Source organism: Tachyglossus aculeatus, chromosome 7 (genome assembly GCF_015852505.1).
Source record: "Tachyglossus aculeatus isolate mTacAcu1 chromosome 7, mTacAcu1.pri, whole genome shotgun sequence".
NCBI lineage: Eukaryota > Metazoa > Chordata > Mammalia > Monotremata > Tachyglossidae > Tachyglossus > Tachyglossus aculeatus.
The window spans coordinates 41,794,885-41,818,821 of record NC_052072.1 but is presented as its reverse complement, the minus strand read 5'-3'; the positions used below and the strand labels follow the sequence as shown (position 1 = coordinate 41,818,821).

The window sequence follows — 23,937 nt, the reverse complement described above, 5'->3', positions numbered from 1 at the left end:
CCCTGTGCCTTTCTCTGATGTTGAACTTTCCTGTAATTTCTCCTTTCTCCTCTTCCCAAGAAGAAGATAGAGGGGCCCTGGACAAGATCACAAATCTTTCCAAGGAGAGAGCACTCAGACATTATCTGAGATAACTAAGGGTTCTGAATATCCCAACCTATTTAAATCTGATTTAATGTGCTTAAACATGTGCAAAGAAAAGGAACTACATAATGACATAACCTGATATATGGTTATTTGACATCATTCCTTTTTTAATTTCTTACTTCCTGACCAAAAAAAAATAATGCACACTTTATTGAACTGAAAACAAACTTTAGTTACATTAATCATCAGAGCGGGAGGAATTTGAAACTGCTCATATTGCCCTAATAATCCTTTTTTTAATTTTAAATTTATCCCCTGTGTAATGAATTCCAAAGAAAAATCTGCCAATGAAACAGCAAAGTCTGTGATGCTTGCGGTTTTCAAATACTTCCTGAATACATTATTTTAAGCTCCCTTTAGTATTAAATAGAAACTAGTATTTATCTTTCATTTACTTTAATATGTCACATAGTTACCCTGGATTAGTGTGTTATGCAGGAGACAGAAGTATTTCCTACACAGTACACATATAAATTGCTTTGGGCAAGTTCGTTACAAAACGTTTCCTTTTTTATGAATTAGCTTCCTTTCATTTTCCAAAAGCTACAATGCATTAAGTTGCATTAAGTTATTAAAATGTATTCCTCATCTGACCTTAAATAAGTGAACAATACTGCCTCACTTCTTTTCCTTTATGTCATTAACAGAGCATTAGAAACTCAAAAGTAGAATACTCATTTAGGTTTTATGTTCTATTACTGTTCTTTCTTCTCATCAGTTAGGTAGCACTATGTACTTTTAAGAATTAAGATGTTTCCAGCATCGTCAGGTAGTTAGTACTGAGGTAGAGAGCAACAGTCAACTGACTCACCAGTCTGCTATTTGTAGTAAAATAAAATCTACTTCATCTGGCTTAATCATCCAGAAAATAATATCACAAGACAAATGTGTTTGTTAAAAGCTTGCAATGTAATCAACATTGTTCTAAACACTGAGATAAATACAAGTCAGTCAGTTCAGATCCCATATCTTTCTTTCCCATATGGGGCTCACAGTGCAAGAAAGAAGGAGAACTGATATTTTATCCCCATTTTACAGATGAGGAAACAGGTCTAGAGTGTTTAGGTGGCTGGTCCAAGGCCACTCTATTGGGAAATGGTAGAGCCAGGATTAGAACTTGTGAGTCCATTTCATTTCAATAATCAGGTTATGCCTTCAAAACATGATCATGGCTTCTTATGCATATTTGAAAACTTTTAAATCAGCACTCTGATAATATTGATGTAACTTCTGGCTAGTGAAAAAAATATAGCCTTTTCTTTGCATTCTATTTTTTCATTTCCAGAAAAACAAGGTTAGCAATGTTGACGTCAGTGACAAGACCTCCAGACCCCTCTAGGTTCCTCAGCCAATCAATCAATGATTGATTGATTTTTGAGCACCTATTGTGTGCAAAAGACTGTACTGAGCACTTAGGAGAGTACAATAGAATTACTAGACATGATCCATGCCTTCAAGAAGTAGCATGAACTGGTGGATAGATCACCGGTCTGGGAGTCAGAGGACCTGGGTGCTTGCCTGCTGTGGAACCTTGGGCAAGTTGTTTAACTTCCTTGTGCCTCAGTTCCCTCATCCATAAAATGGGGATTCAAAACCTGTTCTCTCTCCCTCAAGTTGTGAGCCCCATGTGTGAGAGGGACTGAGTCCATTCTGCTTGTATTAAATCACAGCAATTCAGACAGTGCTTGGCATATAGTAAGCACTTAACAACTGCCACGGTTATTATTACAGCCTAGCAGGGAACTCACTAAGGTAAATTAGAGACGGGAGTAAGTATTGAAGTATAAGGACATGTGCTGTTTGGGCGGTCACGAGTCCTCATCTTCCCTCCAAATTCCTCTCCTCTCTCTGCTTTTCCAGCATTGCTCTTGGTCCTCAAAACTGCCACCTTGACTTTATCCTTGACATATCTACTGCTCTCTGCTGGACATTGGAAGGAAGCACTGTATTTTGAAACTAAAATATTAAAAATAATGCTGAGACTCTCAGCTCTCTAAATTAATCCTCACTTCGGCCAGTTTGGGTTATCAAAACTTGGGATAATTGAAGAAAAACTTAGATTTGGCTTCTCTAAGACATGGACACGCAAAAGAGGCAGAACCACGGTGGGTATAGGGTGAGGCAGTCAGCAGCGGGGATGGCTGGGGAATCAGGGAGCAGAGAAGGCAGGCGTCGTACAGGAAACGGTTTTCTGTCCAGTCTGCAGCCTTGCTGGGTATCTCAGGCCCCAGGAGTACTGATGGCTGTGAGGCTCTCTGAGGTCCAGCGTTAAGTGTGGGGCAGAGTATAACAGTCAACCTGTCAGGTTTTTGCCCATACACCCATTCTTACTGGTGAAGCCAGTGTTGGGGAGTTTGGGTGGCGGGGGGAAACTGCGAGAAAGGAGAAGCTGCACTGTCTGCAAATTCTTTCTTCTCTTTCCTTATTTCTTCTTCTTTCTTTCTCCTCTGCTTGAAATAGAATGAAGGAAGCCTTCCCATGAGAGGGCTGCAGTAGCCTAGAGGAAAAGTAACGGCCCCGAGAGACGGGAGGCCTGGGTTCTACTCCTGGTTGTGGAGTTAGGATCTAAAAAAGATCCTTATTCCACAAGTGTGATTAGAACTCACAACTTTGTTATGCTGAGGTAACCTCCTCCCTGATCTCCCATCCTCCTGTCTCTCCCCGCTTCAGTCTATACTTCACTCTGCCGCCCGGATTATCTTTGTACAGAAACGCCCTGGGCATGTCACTCCCTTCCTCAGAAATCACCAGTGGTTGCCTGTCAACCTACGAATCAAGTAAAAACTCCTCACTGTTGGCTTCAAGGCTCTCCATCACCTTTCCCCCTGCTACCTCACCTCCCTTCTCTCCTTCTACAGCCCAGCCTACACCCTCCACTCCTCGGCTGCTAACCTCTTCACTGTGCCTCGTTCTCACCTGTCCCGCAGTCGATCCCCGGCCCACATCCTTCCCCTGGCCTGGAATGCCCTCCCTCCACACATCCGCCAAACAAGCTCTCTTCCTCCCTTCAAAGCCCTACTGAGAGCTCACCTCCTCCAGGAAGCCTCCCCAGACTGAGCCCCCTTTTTCCTCTCCTCCTCCCCATCCCCCCCCACCCTACCTCCATCCCCTCCCCACAGCACTTGTATATATTTGTACAGGTGTATTACTCTATTTATTTTACTTGTACATATTTACTACTCTATTTTATTAATGATGTGCATATAGCTCTAATTCTGTTTATTCTGATGGTTTCGACACCTGTCTACATGTTTTGTTGTCTGTCTCCCCCTTCTAGACTGTGAGCCCGTTTTTGGGTAGGGACTGTCTCTATATGTTGCTGACTTGTACTTCCCAAGCGCTTAGTATAGTGCTCTGCACACAGTAAGCGCTCAATAAATACGATTGAATGAACGAGTGAACTTTATCATCTGAGCTTTTTTCTCAATAGATCATAACATCTATTAAGGGCTTAGACTAATGGCCTAGTGGAAGGAGTTCTGGCCTGGGAATCAGAGACTGTGGATTCTAATGCCAGCTTTCCCACTTGACTGCTGGATGATCCCACTTAACTTGTCTGAGCCTTAGTTTCCTCATTAGTAAAATGGTGATCTAATAACTGATCTCCCTCCTCCTTGGACTGTGAGCCCCATGTGGGACAGGGGATGATCAGTCTAAACTGATTATCTTGTATCTACCCCAATGCTTAGAACGGTGTTTGACACATAGTAAGTAATAATAATATTAACAATGATAATTATGATTGCAGATGTCATCCTTGGTGACTCCAGGAGCTCACAGTCTAACAGGTGAGAGGACAGACAAGCAGGGGAAATATTTCCCAGCATTCCAAATGCTGGGGAACGTGCCTTCTGCCCATTTTCCTCACTGTCAAAGTTTAAGCTTGACTTCTCACTGTCAGCTGAGAGAACCGGGGTGGCAGCCTTTTTCATCAAGCAGTCACCCCCCTTGCCTCTGGAGCTCTCATGGAGGGAGGGCTTGGGACTCCATGACCTCTCCTATATCTTTTAGAACAGAAGCGATCAGTCTGAATTTAGAGGCAAACCTTCCAGGACCTCATTGGTCCTAAATTTAGGGCTTCACAGTCCCTAAATTGGATCACTATTTCCATGCAGCTGGCATCACAGCTGACAAATTAGGTTGGATTCTCAAAGATAAAATGGTTTAAAAGTTGCTCATGAAATATTAGCTTTCCAGATGCTTTTGTATTTCAGTAAAATCATGTAATCCCAATAGACGATTTGTAGATTCTCTCAAAGGTTATCAAATATCATCATGACTTCAACATGTCTCAACTGCCTTTTTTAAAAAAAATGGTATTTGTTAAGCTCTTACTTTGTGTCAGGCACAAGAGCTTGAGTCGACTGAAGATAATCAGGTTGGATACGGTCCACGTCCCACATGGGGCTTAGAGTCTTAATCCCCATTTTACAGATTAGGTAACTAATAATAATAACTATGGCATTTTTTAAGGAATTACTATTTGCCAGGCACTATACTGAACACTGGGGTGGATACAAGCAAGTCAGTTTGGACAAAGTCCCTGTCCCACATGGGCTCATAGCCTTAATCCCCATTTTAAAGATGAGGTAACTGAGGCACAGAGGAAATTAAATGATTTCTTTCTCATGTTCACACAGTAGACAAGTGGAAGAGTCTGGTATTAGAACCCAGGTCCTCTAACTCTCAGGCCAATGCTTTTTCCACTAGTCCACACTCCTTCTCAACCTTTCTATTTAGAATCAGGATTGTAGCTCACATAAAGATTATGTTTAAATTGCAAAAACATTAATAGTTCTGGAGGGTCTCTTGCAACACCTGTTTGATGAGGGATGATGATCAGAATCACCTGAGTCATTTTTAAAGCTAATCTCCTGACAGCCCATGCAAAAATGCTTAGTAATACATTTAATCTAGTTAGACCTACAACATTCCATCTGCACAGAGAACTGTTAATGTTCCTCATTAAAGGCTAACTGCAGAAACATCCTCCCAGTTGCCAGATGTTCTTGGGAGAAGGAGCACAGCTGGATTTACAGTTTATATACAGAGCTGGCTGTCCTGGCAGTTAGATAAATCTGATTTCTACCCTGCATTTTCTGGCAACTGTTGTTTTAACTAAACTTTAAATTAAAACTTCTTATAAAGGAGCAATAAGGGAAACAGGAAATAGCATGGCCTAGTGGAAAGAGCATGGGCCTGGAAATCTTAAAACCTAGGTTCTAATCCCAGGCTCTGCTGCTTGCCTGGTGTGTGACCTTGGGCTAGTCAATTCACTTCTCTGTATCTCAGTTACCTTATCTGTAAAATGGGGATTAAGACTGTGAGCTCCATGTTGTACATGGACTATGCCCAACTTTGTATCTACCCCAGTACTCAGTACTTTGCCTGGCACATAGTAAACTCTTAACAGATGCCATTAAACAAAAAAAGAGTACCTCATGATATACTTCGATTATGTTTCTTGAATATGTGGCTATATCATGAAGAGGTGAATTGTGAATGGCTGTATCAAGGGGTACCTTTTCCTATACACTTTCATGTTATCAATTGGGATTGATTCCAACGTCACCGGGAAAGAATACTACGAAATTCCTGTTAGGCATCACTGAACTAATGTTTAATCACTGTTAAAACAATTCCAAGTTAACATCACCACATTAATCAAATGAGGAGTTGTAAAGTGATTATGAATCTTTGCAGGAGACTGCAAAATTAGACATTTCTTCAGAGTGTGGTAGTGAACAACAGCCTTCTTCTTGTCTTTGCAACATATCTTGTAGCAGACCAACTCTTTCTGAACATCTCTTTACACCTTTGAGCGCCTCTCTCCGTCAGGGTCTTCTTTAATCATTTTTTGAAGTAGTGTGGCCAAGTGGATGGAACACGGGCCTGGGAGTCGGAGGACCTGAGTGCTAATTCCAGCTCTGCCACTTGTCTGCTGTGTGACCTTGGGTAAGTCACTTCACTTCTCTGGGATGTTTCCTCATCTGTAAATAGGGGGTTCAATACTTGTTCTTCCTTAGACTGTAAGCCCCATGTGGTACAAAGACTGTGTCCAACCTGTTGAACTTGTATCTACTCAGTGCTTAGAACAATGCTTGCCACATAGTAAGAACTTTGCAAATACCATAAATAATAATTATAATAATAGTAATATGTTAAAGCAAGACATCTAAATCACAAAATTTTAGCTGGTTGTGGAGAAACCCTAAGTTCTTCATCTGCTTTGGCATCTTGCAATTATCCATCAATCAATGGTATTTATTGAGCACTCATTGCATGCAGGGCACTGTACTAAGCACTTGGGCAGGCACAGTATAAAAGATTAGGTCTAGATGATTTCTGCCCACAAGGAGTTTACAGACTTGAATTGGATCAAGGTGTCAAGAGTAATGACTACACCCATTATGTTACAGGTAACATGGGGTGGCTACAACCTGGGGTAAGTATGTGTACTGAGGATTTTTATTTGTAAATCATTTTTGATTAATTGTATTTATTACATCCCATGTGGCAGTTCCAGATTCTTAGTCCTGGATTTTAAATGAAGGCACAGATGGGTGTGTTTTGCAAGGGCTATAATGCAGAATCATGACTGAATCCCAATTAATCCCCTAAATTCGCTCTGCTTGATTTTCTCCTCTTAGGAAGCTGCATTAACTATCTCAAGCTACTGAGTGAAAATAAAATGTATTCTTATGTATCTACTACAGCAACTAACGGAGTGCAAGTAGTCACCCCTATCTGCAAGGACCTCCTCTCCTGTCACATTGACAAGATTGTCACCATTTTTTTAAAAAATAATAACTCCCAGGACTCTCCCATGCTTCCATGCTTTCCCTGCATTTCACGTTTCTTGTTGGAATACTTCTATCACTTTGTCAGAATTGCACCTCAATCAATCAGAGTTATTTGAGAATATACTGTGTGCTAAGCACTGTACTTGGGAGAGCACAATGCAATTGAAAAGGAATAGAGGATCCCTGCCCACAAGGAGCTTTCAGTTGATTCCCCAAAGAAATGTGTGTGCTGTTGTATGCTACAACCATAATATTCATTCAATCGTATTTATTGAGTGCTTACTGTGTGCAGAGCACTGTACTAAGTGCTTGGGAAGTTCAAGTTGGCAACATATAGAGACGGTCCCTACCCAACAGTGCGATAATAATAATAATAATAATGATAATTGTATTTGTTAACACTTACAGTGCTATGCCCTGAGGTAGATACAAGATTGTCAACTTGGACACAGTCTATGTCCCACATGGGGCTCACAGTCTTCACCCCCATTTTACAGATGAGGTAACTGAGGCATAGAGAGATAAGTGACTTAGCCAAGGTCACACAGCAGACAAGTGGCAGAGCAGGGATTAGAACCCAGGTCCTAATGACCTAAATCAATGGTCTTAGTAACGACCTAAATCAAGCCTGGAAAATGTGCCGATTGAATATGTCTTGCCAGGCAGTTGTCTGTAGTCCACCAAACATCCAGGGGCTGCAGGGAAGGGATAAGGGAAGCTGCCCATTCCCACCTCCACCCACAAACTTGCTCTAGGAAATAAGGTGTTGATCCTTGGAGTTCCCCACATTTGGAAAGTGGGGTGAAGGGTTTTGGCACACAGCCTCTCTGGTCATAAAGCCCAGAGAGTGGTAGCTTCCATGGCGTAGTGGTTAGAGCATGGTCCTGGGAGTCAGAAGGTCATGGGTTCTAATCCTTGCTCTGCACTTGTCTGCTGTGTGACCTTGGACAAGTCACTTCACTTCTCTGGGCCTGTTACCTCATCTGTAAAATGGGGATTGAGACTATGGCCCCCATATGGGACAGGGACTTTGTCCAACATGATTTACTTAGATCTACCCCAGTGCTTAGTACAGTGTCAATCACACAGTAACCACTTCAATACCATTAATCAAAACCTCTATTTGTCTCTATTTGTTACTGAATTGTATTTCCCAAGTGCTTAATACAGTGCTCAGCACACAGTAAGCTCTGAGTAAATACAAATGAATGAATGAAAGCCAGGAGCCGGACTGGGTCAGTGGAAGGATAGGTTTCTGGCCCAGCCTCTACTGTTACTGCTACTGCTTTCCATTCAGAAGATTATGTGAGAGAATGACATCTTGTTTGACTCTCTTTCTGTCCATATTTAGCTCATCTGTCTTTCGGATACTTTCTTTTTCTCCTCAGTCTCTCCCCTTATTCCCCTAATCTTGGACCACTGTCCCTCTCCCCAATAAAACCCTATATTTGCAAGGAATTAATTAAAATAGATTTAGTCACCAATTTCATTTCCCTTTGCTTAATGCCATGATAACACATTATGTTGCTAATAATCTTACAAATAATGCATCAGTAGTTGAGTTTTTTTTTTAACAGGGTGGCCTACTTATAAATGGATAATTGCATTAGTGAACTATTCACAGGAATGAATTTGACATGCCTGCCCTAAATGGTACCCTAGTGAGTTCCAGACCATTGCTTAGTGAAGGAGAACCTTTGTCTGACAAAATTTCAACTCTAGTGGTTCATTTTTCCTTTGCTCTCCTTTGGCTCTTTAACTTTTTGGGGGCCTCGGTAGATTGAACACGCTACAGAATGTATTGCACTCTCCCAAGCACTTAGTTCCCTGCTCTGAGCGCAGTAAGAGTCCAATGAAAACTACTTATTGATTGATTAAAATGGTAAATACTATAAAAATTAAAGATAGTTATTTTGCCTGGAAATTTATGGTGTATTCTAGGGGAATGATGACTTCAGCATTGTAATAATATTGGTGTTTGTTAAACTCTTACTATCTGTTCTAAGAGTTGGGGAAGATGCAAGATGATAAAGTCAGATACAGTCCCTGTCCCACCCAGTGCTTACAGTCTAAATAGGAAGGAAAACAGGTATTGAATACCCATTTTACAAAAGAAGTAACTGAGGCACAGAGAAGTTAAGCGATTACTCTGATTCCCTGGCACATGCTCTTTCCACTAGGGCAGGCTGCTCCTCTATCACACTCTCCCAAGGACTTAGTATAGTGTTTTGCAAGCAGTAAGCACTCAATAAATATCACTGATTGATAGATTCTTGGCATCTAGAGCACGAGCCTGGGAGTCAGATGATCATGAGTTCTAATCTCAACTCTGCCACTTGTCTGCTGTGTCACCTTGGGCAAGTCACTTCACTTCTCTGACCCTCAGTTATCTCTTCTGTAAAATGGGGATCGAGACTGTGAGCCCCACATGGGACAGGGACTGTGTTCAATCCGATTTGCTTGTATCCATCCCAGTGCTTAGTACAGTGCCTGGCACATAGTAAGCATTTAAAAAATACCATAATTATTATCATTTTTCAGTTTGGACTGAACCTACAATTTGCTAGTCTTCTTCAGGTCCTCATATGAAGGTGGGGGCCTCACTGCACTGCAGTTTGAAACAGGACAGAGGCCCACACTGTGAGAGTGAAGACAAACTCTAGGAAATGGATTCTGAGGCACAGCCGTCTCTAGAAAGAGGAAAAAAATGAAACTTAGTGATCTTTTCATTGGTTCCAAACAGAATGGCATGGGCTGACTGCTAGAATCTGGCCCATCTTCAAATTGGTCCAACAATGAGAAATTACACACAGCCTTGGAAAAAGACTCCCATCAACTCTACCCTGATAGTTCAGCCACTATAACAAGGACCTCTCTTCATAGCAGCTAATTATATAAAGGAGTTCAGAAAGAATTTGCAGTTCCACAGCCAAAATGGAGAGGAATAGCTCCTCTGGTCATTCTGCTGTCCTTCTGTGATGGGAAGCCAAGATCTGCTTTGAACTTTGAGGACCTTCCCTTCATCATGGGGAATTCAAGACTCATCTAGGGGCAATACCAACATTCATTTTCTTTTCAGCTCTTAATTTACCCTTCATTAATCAGGAGGGACAGGATTAATGCCTCTAAAACCCTTTCATAACCTAAAGTGCTTTACAAATGCTGAGTAAAATTATATCTTGAATATTTGAAGTTCCAGTGTAAAGTTCACTGAGAGTACATCTGTGAGGGGAAACAGAAGCACAGTGAGAAAAAAACAACAGTGACTTTACAATCCTAGAGTAATTTTCTTCCCAAAGTTTCAAGACACATATTGTCTGTTACCTCATTAATTTCTCACGGTGAGATTAGGTGAAAACCAAATATTCTTAATCACATTGAAAAGGAGTCACAAGGTGGTGAGTTCTAACAGTGGACAGGGAACATGTCTGCTAATTCTGTTGCATTGCATTTTTCCAAGCACTTAGTTCAGTGCTCTGCACATAGTAAGTGCTCAATAAATACCACTGATGGATAGCAAGCAGAGAAATGGCACAGGAAGAGCTAGCATCCAGGGACTGTTCTTTTTCCTTGCAGCTTGTAACAGCAGGTCTGATAGAGAGTCTGCGACAGGGATGCTAAAGTGCATTCATAATCCAAATAAATTCACTTGAGCACCCCATCTGATCTTCGCCACCCAGTTGAAGGGGTTGATTTATGACCCACTAATGAGCTGTGTCAATCAATCAGTGGGGTTTTATTGTTCTTTGTTTTGTTATGGTATTTAAGTGTTTCCTATGTGCCAGACACTTTACTTAACACTGAGGTCGATGCAAGATAATTAGGTGGGACACAGTTCATGTCCCACATGGGGCTCACAGTCTTAATTCCCATTTTACAGGTGAGGTAACTGAAGCATGGAGAAGTTAAGTGATTTGTCCAGGGTTCTATAGCAGATGTGTGGTTGAGCCAGGATTACAACCAGGTCCTTCTGACTCCCAGTTCTATGCTCTATCCACTAAGCCATGCTCCTTCTCCTATTTATTAATGTTACTATGTGCAGAGCACTATACTAAGCTCTTGGAAGAGTACAACAGAATTAGCAAATAATAATAATAATGGTATTTGTTAAGTGCTTACTATGTGCCAAGCACTGTTCTAAACGCTGAGTTAGATACAAGGTTATCAGATTGTCCCACATTGGGTTTACAGTCTTAATCACCATTTTAAAGACAAGGTAACTAAGGCACAGAAAAGTTAAGTGACTTGCCCAAAGTCATACAGCTGACAAGTGGCAGAGCCAGGATTAGAACCCATGACCTCTGACTCCCAAGCCTGGGCTCTTTCCACTAAACCATGTTGCTTCTCATGCATTCTCTGCCCATAACAAATTGTCCTCTGATTGGTTGCTGCAGATGGGCACTGATTTGTTTGAATAATCTGCCAGTCATATGACATAATCTGAAGGTAGCCACTCAGAACACCCTAGTGGTAAAACCAAGGGGGTGGGTATGGCACTCTCTAACGGTCAGCTGATTTTTATGGACTGACCTCATCCTCTACTCACAATTCTGGGCATTGACCACCATCTGGTCAGTCTCACTTAGCCACGGGAGGACAGGGAAGTCTCTGTGGCTGTGCCATAGTGGGTAGAGACTCATAGCTGAGGAAAAGCATCTGCTTAGAAATGGCCCCCAATTGAAAAAGCTGTTGCTGTGAAGATGTCATCATGCTTAAATACTCTTATTAATAGTATTATTATATTTCAGGAGTTAGGGTGGGAGCTTGAGTGAATTATTAGAAGTGTTAGTTCAGCCCTTCTTTCCTGACTGTAAGCTCCTAGAGGATAATAACAATGATGGTATTTGTTAAGTACTTACTATGTGCAAAGCACTGTTCTAAGCACTGGGGGGATACAAGGCAATCAGGTTGTCCCACATGAGGCTCACAATCTTAATCCCCTCTTTACAGATAAGGTAACTGAGGCACAGAGAAGTTAAGTGACTTGCCCAAAGTCACACAGCTGACAATTGGTGGAGCAAGGATTTGAACCCATGACCTCTAACTCCAAAGCCTGTGTTCTTTCCAGTGAGCCACACTGCTTCTCTGGAGTCTCCCAATTCTATTGTATCAATCAATCGGTGGTATTTATAAAACCACTTACTGTGTGGAGAACACTGAACTAAGCACTTGGGAAAGTACAATACATTAGAGTTGGTAGATGTGATAAAAGATGGGATTGCCACTCAGGACTGAACTGAGGATGGACCCCATTTTAGGAAAAAACAACCCTTGCAGGTGCCAGTATTAAAATCTACTGCAGCTGCCTAGGTGATTCACCTGAAACCACTGTATGTCAGCAAGTGCATCAGTGGCAGGGCTAGTGAGTGAGGTCTGAGCTAGTGGGGAGCAAGCTCCCGGCTGGTCCACACTTCAGTAGTTTGGAGTAACCAAAGACTACACATCCACTTTGCCACATGCTGCACGCCTGCCTGCCTGCCCGCCCAGTGGAAACATGGAAAGAGAGAGTGAGTAGTGCTTATGCAAGCCATTAGTACTATAATTCATTTCTCTGGCAGTTTCTTGGGCCTGAAGTCTTGGGATACAAGCTCTTCTATCATTTCTGACAGGAGATTCATTCCTGCATCTGTCTAGGGGTCTAGGAGATAGGACTCTTCTTGAGGTAAGTCCACTCCCGGGTTGTAGCCTGGAAATTCACTGAGTTCCAAAGGAGAGTTGATCAAGCTTGTTGTGGGCAGGGATTTTATCTATCTACTCTGTTATACTCTCCCAAGCACTTAGTACACTGCTCTGCATATAGTGCTCAATAGATACCACTGACTAGTGTTCTAATGCTTACTATGTGTAAAGCGCTGGAGTAGATATAATCAGGTCAGAAATGTCCCTTACCCTCACGGTGCTCATTGTTTAAATAGGAGGGAAAATGGGTATTTAATCCCCATTTTACAGATGAGGAAACTGAGTTGCAGAGAAGTTAAGTGACTTGGCCAAGGTCACCCAGCAGGGAAATTGCAGAACAGGGATTAGAACCCATGTCTTCTGACTTCCAGGCTCATGGTCTTTCCATTAGCCTACCCTACTTCTCTTTGTCCAAATACTTTATAGAGTTACTCATATGAATAGCACTGGAGTTATTCACTAGAAGTCGATGGTACTTGGTATGGGAGTAGTTGACCAAATAGCCCAGCGCTATTTAGTATTTTTAGAGCACCAGCTTGAATTCAAGTACAGTCCCTGTCCTCCTCTGGCATGTCAAGCTTTTTCTGGCCAAGACTCTCCATTGACAAGTGCTCTCTCTTGTCTGAAAGCTTTATTGTTTTCTCCTTGATACAAAGCCAGTTTTCATCTTGAAGTGGTTATGAAAACAAACACTTGGGTTTCTGGAAACATAAATAATTGTCTGTAAAAGCATGCACTGCTATATGTGAATTGTTTTTATATTTTGTTTTATCCAGAAGTCTCATTGCCTTGCATCCTTGAATTCAGTTATCCTAATAGCTGAGCAACAGACAGCCTGGGCTGCAGGTGTTCACTCCCCTTTCCAGGGATAAATAAATTGAAGCACAGAGACCAGTGAGCCCCATGTGAGACAGAGGCTGTGTCTGATATGATGGCATTGTATCAATTCTTGTATTCTTTACAATGCTTGGCACAAAATAAGGATTTAACAAATACCATCATTATTCTTATCATTTCCAGTGCTGCTTTGGCTAGCTAAGTCAGGATGGCACAACATATAGTGAAATGGATGGACTCCTGAACAACAGTAAATAGAAGGGACAAGGAAGGGTCACTGAGTTCTCCATGTTGCCCTTAACTTTCTGATTTACTTCATTACTCAGTTGGGAACACAAAGCAAAGAGATATCAGGGCTTTAGAAGTCTTCCAAATTTGTCAGTTAACCTTAATTCAGTTAGAAGCTAGTCTCTTATTCCTGTTCCCTCTTATGACCTTTTTTCCTTAAACTCCTTCTTTGGTTTGGTGATGGTTGCTTTTTTTTAATGGTATTAAGTGCTTACTATGTGTCCAAAGAGCTGGGAAAGATACAAGTTAATTAGGTTGGACATATTCCCGGTCACACACAGGGCTCACAGTCTAAGTAGGAGGGAGAACAGGAATCCCCATTTTACATTTGAGGAAATTATGGCACCAAGAAGTTAAGTGACTTGCCCAAGGTCACACAGCAAGCAATTGGCAGAGGCAGGATTAAAACCCAGTTGCTCTGACTCCCAGGCCTCTGCTCTTTCCACTAGGGCACACTGCTTCTCTGAGACCTGAAGTCCTCATGCAGTATAATTGTATTTATTATTATTACATTTAAGCACTTACTATGTGCAAAGCATTGTACAAAGCACTAAGGTAGATGCAATATAAGCAGATCAGATACAGACCCTGTCCCTCATAGGGCTCATAGTTTAAAGGAGGGAGAATGGGTTTTGAAAGCAAGTCTGATTGCTCCGGAGAAAAGTGGGTGTTATAATTTGCAAGTTTTTCCACTAGATTGTAACCCTGTTGAGGGCAGGAATCATAGCTACCAACTCTATTGTACTCTCCCAAATAGTTAGCACAGTGTTCTGCACGTATTAAAGTACTCAATAAATAACATTGGTTGACCATCTTCAGCCATATTAAGCCATCAGCCAGCTCAACACTTAAGCACTAATTTATACCCATCATCAGAACCTTTGTCTATATATTTTGATTGCCATTCAATTATTTATTTGGACTACTAGCAGGGAACATATCTACCAATATGGGCAGGGAACATATCTACCAATTCTGTTCTATTGTATTCTCTCAAGCATTTTGTACAGTGCTTTGCACACAGTAATCTGAGTAAACATGATTGATTGACTACTCCTATGAACATTTTTTTACATTTGTCTCCCCCAGTAGAGTGTAAGTAAGCTCCACATAAGCAGGGAATGAATCATTTATCTTGTACTTCCCAAGTGCATACTACAGCTCACAGTCCTAAGTGGGTGGTTATTACATACTACTATTAAATTAATATTAATTAATATTATTAGAATTAAAAATGGAACAAAATTCTGAGAGATAAAGGAATGAGGGAGCCCCCGTAGCAGTGTACCATAAATGGAATCCAAATCACTGATGGCAAATACAGCCACTGTTCGTCCTGCTGAGCCCTGGCTGGTCCTCTTGATCCAGCATTGGAGACAGAAAAGCATCCCACAGCACAGGAGAGCAGCTGGGAAGAGCAGCATAAATAACCTAAAAGCAAACAAAACACAACAAGGACTGGGCAGAGAGTCAATAGTAAAAGCTCATCCCATCCTACTTCACCTCACTGATCTCCTACCACAGCCCAGCCCACACATTCCTATCACCAGCTTAGTCAACTGTGCACCAGTCTCTTCTATCTCACCACTGACCACCCCCTTCCCACATCCTTACCCTAGTCTGGAACTTCCTCCCCCTCCATATGTGCCAGATCACCACACTTTCCACCTTCAAAGCATTACTAAGATCACATCTCCTCCAAGAGCCCTTTCTCAATGGACCCCTACTCTCTCTCCATGCCTCATCTATGCACTTGGCTCTGGACCTTTGGGCACTTAATATTTGCCCCAACCCCACGACACTTCCGTATATATTTTAAAATCACATATTGTAATTTTTTTATATGAATGTCTTCCTCTCCCTCCAGGCTGTAAACTTGTTGTGGGCAGTGAACATGTCTGCTAACTCTGTTGTATTGTACTCTCCATGCACTTAGTACAGTGCTCTGCACATAGTGTTCAGTAGTTACTATCGATAGGCAGACAGGGTAAAGAACCAGGAGTGAATGGATATTTTCTCTGCCATCAGGGATATTATTGAATAGTCACTGAGGGTCTTCTTACCAGATAAGCCAGGCACTGGGGAGATGGTCATTATAATTTATACACCTGGTGATTAAACAGAAGAGAGATAAGTAAATACAATCAGCAACAGCCATTGGAACTGGGTTTTAGGAATTTTGTGGCATATTAAAATCATTAGGCAACAGAGACTTTGTCTGACCCACAGTAATTGTACTGGCCCTTCCCACATTTACATATTCCCCCTCCTAGTCATTCTCACCGGCTCCTCCTCTCCTATTAATAGTGTAAGATGGTTTCAAAATACACTTGCGGCAAATGAATTCAAGTCGGGTATGCAATAGCAAAAACACCCAGTTTTGCTTTAGCAGGGGTCAAGCGCCCATGTACCAGTACCCAGATAAGTGTCTTCTGGGGATCAAAAGTGGCTATTAAGCTTAGGTGCCCTCCTGCCCACTCGGTATGATGAGGGTGCCCCCATCATACTGGCTCCACAGTAAAAACCAAAGCAGGAAATAATAATAATAACTGTGGTATTTAAGCGCTTACTTTGTCCCAGGCACTGTACTAAGCTCTGGGATGGAAACAAGCAAATCAGGTTGAACTTAGTCCCTGTCCCACTTGGGGCTCACAGTCTCAATCCCCATTTTACAGATGAGGGAACTGAGGCACAGAGAAGTGAAGTGATTGCCCAAGGCCACACAGCAGACAAGTGACAGAGCAGTAATTAGAACCATGACCTTCAGACTCCCAGGCTTGTGCTCTATCCACTATGCCTTGCTGCTTCTCCCTTTTGAGTCAAAAAGCAGTTGCAGTGGGAATTAAGATGGTGAATGCTAAAAGTGCCCTTGTCCCCTCCCAGCCCTTGCTCAACCAAGTAAGAGTGGCAGTGAGAAAGGGAAGTGATGGAAACCAGTCCTCCCCCATCCTCATATCCGGCATGCAGGGTCAATGGCCCTCCTCACGCCAGGTGCTGGGAGTCAGGTCACATGTGCCCTGATAGCCATGGGGGCAAAGCGCTGGACAGGGGACAAATTCAGCCACTATAATGGTTGTCATGATTTTGTATCACAAGTCCCATGTTCTCCTTTCTTCTCTAGCATCTCCCTCCCTCCTTCCACCCCTAGTCCTTTCTCCATCCCCACAGTCTTTTCTTCCTCCCACCAGCCAATCTTTTTGTCCTACTTTAATTCACGCCCCCTGCCCCCTTATTAGCAAGGGGCTTCCTAGGCTGTGAAGGGTCTGGACATGTTGACAGCTACTGACAGGTGCTCTGGGGGATGGGGGAGGGGCTCCTTCCACACACATCCCCATCCAAGTCTTCCCCTCATCTTTTCCCACCCTCCCCTCTGTTGAAACAGCTATTGCTAAGAAGCAGCCAGGCAACATGATGCTATCATCATATTATACAGGGAGCAGCATGACATAATGATGCACAATATCATGTGCCATATGGTATTTCTTTTTGCATCTCATTTATTCAGAGGTTCATATATTTTTGTCATTTATATTAATGTCTATCTCCCCCACCCCCCCAAGACAGTAAGCTCTCTTGTGGTATTTAAGTGTTTACTTTGTTCCAAACACTGTACTTAGCGCTTGGGTAGATACAAGTTAGGTTGGATACAATCGCTGTCCAACATAGAGCTCACAGTCTTAATCCCCATTTTATAGATGAGGTAACTGAGGCACAGAGAAGTGAAGTGACTTTCCTGAGCTCACACAGCAGACAAGTGACAGAGCTGTGATTAGAATCCAGGTCCTTCAGACTCCCAGGCTCATGTTCTATCTACTAGGTTATGCTGCTTTTCACTGTGGGAAGGGAATGTGTCTACCAACTCTGTTGTACTGTCCCAAGAGCTTAGTACAGTGCTCTGCATCCAGTAAGCACTCAATAAATACCACTGATAAATTGCCTCTTCTGGGTAAAAAGAAAAAAAAAGTCCCAGTGCTGGATCATGCATTTTCAGAACACAATGTGGATATTTCAAAATGAAAGAATTAGGGAACATTCTTCTTTCATCACAACTCAGCTCTGGTGTAGAACAGTCCAGAAGTCAAGTCGGCTAGATTCAATATAGAAAGAAACAATGTGTGCATATGTATGATGCCTGTCAAGGTATGTGCTGCTAACGCTTCCCAGCCTCTGTCTGTCTTACAGTACTGGATCTTACAGGACTTTGATCTGTCATGTTTGTGGAACTCTTCAGTGAAATGACAAGGATGTAGAGCATTTTGTGAGCAATGGACATAACAGAATGTAGAAGTAGATATCAAAATACCAGTTACAGTGATATCTTTGAACCATTTGCCCCCTGACCTTTAATTACCAATGAAAAAGTGATTACTTTGGAAACTGAAGTAAAATTGCTGCTCCAAAGCCATTCCCTAAACCCTAGACCCTAAAGGGAAGGATAATTGTGTATGAGGAGAATGTGTGGGAGTGGGGTTGCATCAAAGAACAGCTGAATTCTTGATGCTCCGTCTCACAGGTTTTTATATCCAGGGTAGATTTCAAATGTTAAAATTGTATTTCTTTCTATTTTTTACTATCTCAATCTGTTATTCTTGATAATGAGGATAGGGAAGGGAAGCATAATTAAAATCCATAGATAATCCCATTTAACCTCTTATTTTCACACAACTCCTTATCCCTTCCACCTCCTCTCTCCCTCCCCCCACCAACCCGCTACACATACCTTATTTTTGTGCTACTGAGAAGTAAACAAACTGACTAGTCATTTTTAAATGCTATGTACTGCGTGCCAGGAGCTGTACTGAACACTGGGGTGGATTCAGGTTAATTAGGTTGTACACAGTCCCTGTCCCACAGGGGGCTCATAGGACTAATCCCCACTTTGCAGATGAGGTAACTGAGGAACAGAGATATTGTGACTTGCCCAAGGTCACACAGCAGACAAGTGGCAGAGCTAGGATTGGAACCCAGTTCCTTCTGACTCTCAGGCCCATGCTCTACCCACTAGGCAATGTTGTTTCCAGTTTCTTTCCTCTTTTCTCCCTGCCACTGCAAGTCCTCTTGTAGAGGTGCTGTCTAGCAGGGAAATGTTCAAAGTTTCATAAGGAAGGAGGAGAAACCAAGGGCCTGGATGATTGGAAGTAGCATGGAATAGATTAATTGATTAATGATATTTGAGTACTAACTGTGCAAAGAGCACTGTACTAACCTCTTAGGGGAGTACAATAGAGATGGTAGACATGATTGTTGCCTTCAAGGAGTTTACAATTTAGTGGTTTGTTAATTCAAGAAAGGAATGAGGAAAGAAAATGCTTAATGTCTTCCTTCTGCTGGCAGGAGACCAGGAGGGCAATTCCCCAGCAACTGTCTCCTGCAGTGAGGTTTGAAAGAGTAGGGGAGGAATTCTAACAGTGGCTGCTGAAAGCTGAAGACAGCTTCTCTCCTTTTCTTTTAAAATCCCCTTCTCTATCCAGTCTATTCCAGTCCTGTCTTTCCCAATCACCCACTTTGGCTTCTATTCTTCCCGTATTTCTTTCTTACTAAGGATCAGAAAACATTTCATTTTTTTAAAAAATATAGGAATTTATTTACAAATGCATTCCACTGTATGAATTATGCACATCTATAATCAACAAGCTATGTTGAGGGTCCTCACTGTCCACATCTCACATAACTATGGTAAGGGTCCTGAAATTATTTCTGAAGCTTATAAAATGTCCTTATGCTTGGATCTAGGGCATTGTAATAAATAAAAAGAAATAAGTAGATAAAAGCTGTTGCAGAAAAGAAAATATTAGACAAGTGCTATTATTCTAGCCATTCCTTTCCTGTTATTTTTATTTACACTCACTTGGAATCACATATTTTTAAACTCTTTAATATCTCTCTCCCCAGATCAGTTATTTACTTACGGTTCATTTTCTTCACAGGGTGGATCTGAGCTCACAAACTGAAACACATGAGAACAATGAAAATGAAACATTTTAACGGTCAAATCTCTTCAATCTCAATGGTGCCTAGGGACAAATGCCCTTTTTTCCATTTGTTTTTTTTTTTAATTAAAAGCTAGGGAATGGAGTATTCGAATGTATTTAATAATGATAATAATAATTGTGGTATTTAAGTGCTTATTTTATTACAAGTCCTTCACTAAATGGTAGAATAGATACAAGGTAATCAGGTCCCATTTGGGGCTCTGTTTAAATAAGAGGGAGGACATTATTAAATCCCCATTTTGCAGATGAGGGAACTGAGACCCAGAGAAATTAAGTGACTTAAGTGAAGTGGGGTCTTGTCAGCCCTAATCAGAAACTCTCTCATCTTGTGAGAGAACTTAGATAAGTAAGGCCGGGACTTCCACTCAGTTATGATGAATATTGATTTATATTTTCACCCTAAATAGTTAATGTGATAGAAAAATCTGTAAAAGGAAAATATATATTTCAATCCATAGTTTTTTGCTCTATAGATTCTGTTGTGCTAGTCATTTTTTCTAGTACAGTTCAATTTTTATTGGGCTTTAAAATCATTACTTTTGTGAACATTTTTATGAAAATAGGGCAAATCCCTAGGTAGAAACACAAACAAATCTAGTTAGTATTAATGAGCATCAGATGTATGCTCTAATAGATGGCTATGCTGCAGTAAATAGAAAAATCTTAGACCACGCATCTTTTCTTCTGAGTTTGTGTCTTTACATGTCACATGAGGCATGCATTTATCTGGATCACATTATTTTGAAATGATGAATATAAGGTCCCCAAACCTGTTAGAAGTTGAGATCAATGTTACAAATGGTATTTTTGTGACCATGTGAAAACATCTGCTTTAAAAAAAATTCTACACATTAAATATGTACACCAATTTGAGTTTTGGAATATGTGATCCTCTTGTTACCATTTTCCCATCTCCAAAGTGTCTGCAAAGTTCAGTAACATCTCCAGGATCTACTGGATCCTTCCATTCAGAGGAATCTTACTAATATTGGTCTCCCAATGGAGAGCAGTTTTGCCTATAGGAAAGAATGCAGGCCTGGAAGTCACAGGACCTGGGTTTTAATCCTGCTGCCATTACATGTCTGCTGTGTGACCTTGGGCAAGTCACTAAACTTCTCTGTGCCAAGTTATCCCATCTGGAAAATGGGGATTAAGACTGAGCCCTATGGGGAACATGGACTGTGTCCAATCTTGTATCTACCCCAGTGATTAGTACAGTGCCTGTCACATAGTAAGCACTTAAATAACAACAAAAAAAAAGAGATCAAAGGACAGTATGTTAGGTTCTGGTAACCAAATATGTTCCAAAAATGAGACAAGCGATGACTCTAAATAGCTCCCTATAAATGCAAAAGTATTAGAATTTGCAAATTAATACCATTTATTGAGCACATATTGTGTCCAAGGCACTGTTTAAAGTACTTGAGAAAGTACTGTAGAGATAATAGACAAAGCCCCTACCCTCAAGGGATTTGTAATCTAAAAGAGGAGATGTTCATCTTCTCATAGTGAATAATTTGTGTCTATCAGATTAGAGCATTTGAATCACAATATACATAAGAGCCAAGGAGGCCATTCATACTTAATGGTTACCACCCCTATGCTGATGACTCTTATGTCTACCTCTCATCTAACTTTCAGTCCCACATTTCTCTTGCCTCCAGAACAGCTCCACTTGGTTGTCTCACAGCACTTCAAACTTAACATGTCCAAAACTAAACCACTCACCTTCCCTCTTACACCCTCTCCACCCAACTTTCCCATCTCTGTCAGTGATACCACCATCCTCCCAATCCTAGAAGCCTACCATGTTGGTATAATCCTTGACTCCTCCCTATCTTTCAGCTCTCTTAATTGATGGCTCAATCCCATTGGTTCTTTTCAGCATTTCCTACATCCACCCACATAGCTACTTCCTTGATCCAGGCTCTTGTCAGTCATGGCTGAACTACTGTATCTTCCTCATTGGTCTACCTACCTTTATTCAGTCACTCTCCCCTCCAATCTATAATATATGCTGCTGTTTATGGTCATCTTCTTGAAGCTTTGCTCATATCCCAACTCACTTATCCTCAGTTACTTCCCATTTTCCTCTTCACTGAGGGGAAAAAAATCCTCACAATAGACTTCAAGGCTCTCCACTAACTCTCCCTATCTTCCTTACCAGCCTTTTCCATTCACTTCTCTCCAGCTTACTGTCTTAAGTTCTCCCAAGCAATTCCTCTACTTGCATTTTTCCCTCGACTCCCCAACCTCCATCCCTTTGCTCATACTGTTCTGCCAGCCTGCAAATCCCTCCTCTCTGCCTGCCCCGTAATCCGACAGACCACAGATCTCCTCATCCTCAACATCTTCCTAATAGAATCCCAACTCTTCCACTGAGTTTTCCTAAATTAATTCTCAAAACTCAAATCACATCAAACCTTTAACAACACCTAATACTTTCATATGTATTTATATCCTCACTCAGCACTAATGTACATTTTTTGATGGATTGTAGAGTCAATTTATTTTGGATGAATAAATAACCCCACTGGAAATATTTTTGTCTGCCTCCTCCATTATAGTGTAAGTTCCATATCTTCCATATCCAGGGAACATGTCTTGCATTACTGTTGTACTTTGCCCAGGACTTAGTATAGTTCATTGCCCCCTGTGGGTGTTCAATAAAAGCTTATCCTACAAACTATGGGTATCTCTTGGTGTGAGATACTCTGAAGACCTGTGGCAATTTCTGATTATCTGCATCCATTTCTCAGCCCAATTTGCAACTTCTGCTTCAGTTTTTTCCTTCTCTTCACTTTACAAAGTTGATCTAACTACAGAGACTTGTGGATGGGGAGAGAGAAACAAATTAGCAATCAGAGGGCATGATGATGAACTGCTTAGAAGCATAGAAAGTGACTTGGAGTACATTCAATTTCACATGTGCACTGCAAATAGGTTGGTAGGCTAGCTGAAGAGAAAATGAGGATTCATAGTATCCTGCACAAGAAGATTATTTATGAGCTGATCTAATCACCTGGAATCAATTTTAATGGATTGAAATAGCTAAAGTCAGCACCTCAGTTTCAAGTCATCATACAATCATTTATGGGGTACAATAAGGAGAGAAAAGTTGCAATTGTAATACATGATAGTATTATTGCCCATCACCAGACACTCATTAGCTGTCAAACCTTAAGGTTATTTGAAAATAGAGAGCAATTACATTTAGAAATGTTTTAACAGTGGTGTTTTCCATTCAAGATGTATTAACCTACTGTGTTCCCGGAACAAAGATACAATATTTGTCTGATTGGAATGCTAGCATAAATGAACCAAAATAAATTGTACATACCCAGCACCACCCTCATCTCTGAGTGTGTCTCAAGCCTACAGGTGATTATATTTTATATATTATAGTAAGAATCACCAGTGGTAAACAGAACATTGTAGGCTGTGTCTGACATTTTTAAACTGAATATATTAAACTGCAAATCAGAGGCATGCACCACCTTATCCAAATACTATTATGCTTAAAAAATGTTTTCCTCCCCTAAACTGGTTAAATCCATTCCCAAATGTAGGCATAATTTTTTAAAAATGTATGAAAACATGTTTAGTCAATAAATAAATCTAGCATAAGAAAAATACTAAAAACAACCCAGAAGTATTTTCTTAGAGGTTACCTGGAGCAATATCAAACACAAGATTCCTGTTTTTGAGTTCACTGACATGGAACTTGAAGACGTCCCTGGCGACATGTCTTTCAAGGAAAACTCTCAACGAGTCTTCTGAATCCCATCTATGGTTGTTCTCCTATGCTTCAGAATTTGTAAAGCTGCTGGATAAATTATGTTCTCAGCCCTGCGATGCCTTCGTGATTGTTCCTTGTGACTGGTAAATTACATGGTCAGAGAAGGAATGCTGCTCGCATGCTCACTCATTCAGGTGCCAAGATTTCAGCAAATTTAAGCTTAAGGGCAAAAACCTGGGTACCTTTTACAGCGGTTGCTTGCTACAGGATTTTGGAAACTGACTGTCAAGGTTAGCTCTGCATCTCAGCTTGTGGGCAAGGATGTTGACTCCCAACGCTATTGTACTCTTCCAAGCACTTAGTACAGTGCTCTGCACACAGTAAGTGCTCAGTAAATACCACTGATTGATCTCTTTGGTCTGGAACTTTCAATGAGGACCTGTAGCACCTC

The 23,937-nt window shown here is 41.3% G+C and overlaps 1 protein-coding gene across 1 annotated transcript; it reads right to left on the bottom strand.

Annotated features, from left to right (window-relative positions):
• Positions 1 to 2,174: 2,174 nt before the first annotated feature.
• Positions 2,175 to 23,542, bottom strand: TMEM207 (transmembrane protein 207). Its single transcript, XM_038748788.1, has 6 exons — positions 23,419 to 23,542; positions 19,664 to 19,701; positions 15,818 to 15,862; positions 15,043 to 15,185; positions 9,508 to 9,640; positions 2,175 to 2,445 (listed from the first exon to the last, which is right to left on the bottom strand). Exons 1-6 carry the CDS (start codon positions 23,491 to 23,493, stop codon positions 2,175 to 2,177), a joined length of 705 nt encoding a protein of 234 aa, XP_038604716.1. The 5' UTR covers positions 23,494 to 23,542.
• Between the last annotated feature and the right edge of the window lie 395 nt (positions 23,543 to 23,937).

Coding starts and splice junctions, on each gene's coding strand:
- TMEM207 (XM_038748788.1), bottom strand. CDS start 23,493: ATGTCGCCAGGGACGTCTTCAAGTTCCATGTCAGTGAACTCAAAAACA. Junction 15,863..19,663: donor CCCTGTGAAGAAAATGAACC/GTAAGTAAATAA, acceptor TTTAATCACCAG/GTGTATAAATTATAATGACC. Junction 2,446..9,507: donor CTGAAGAAGACTAGCAAATT/GTAGGTTCAGTC, acceptor AAAACCTGACAG/GTTGACTGTTATACTCTGCC.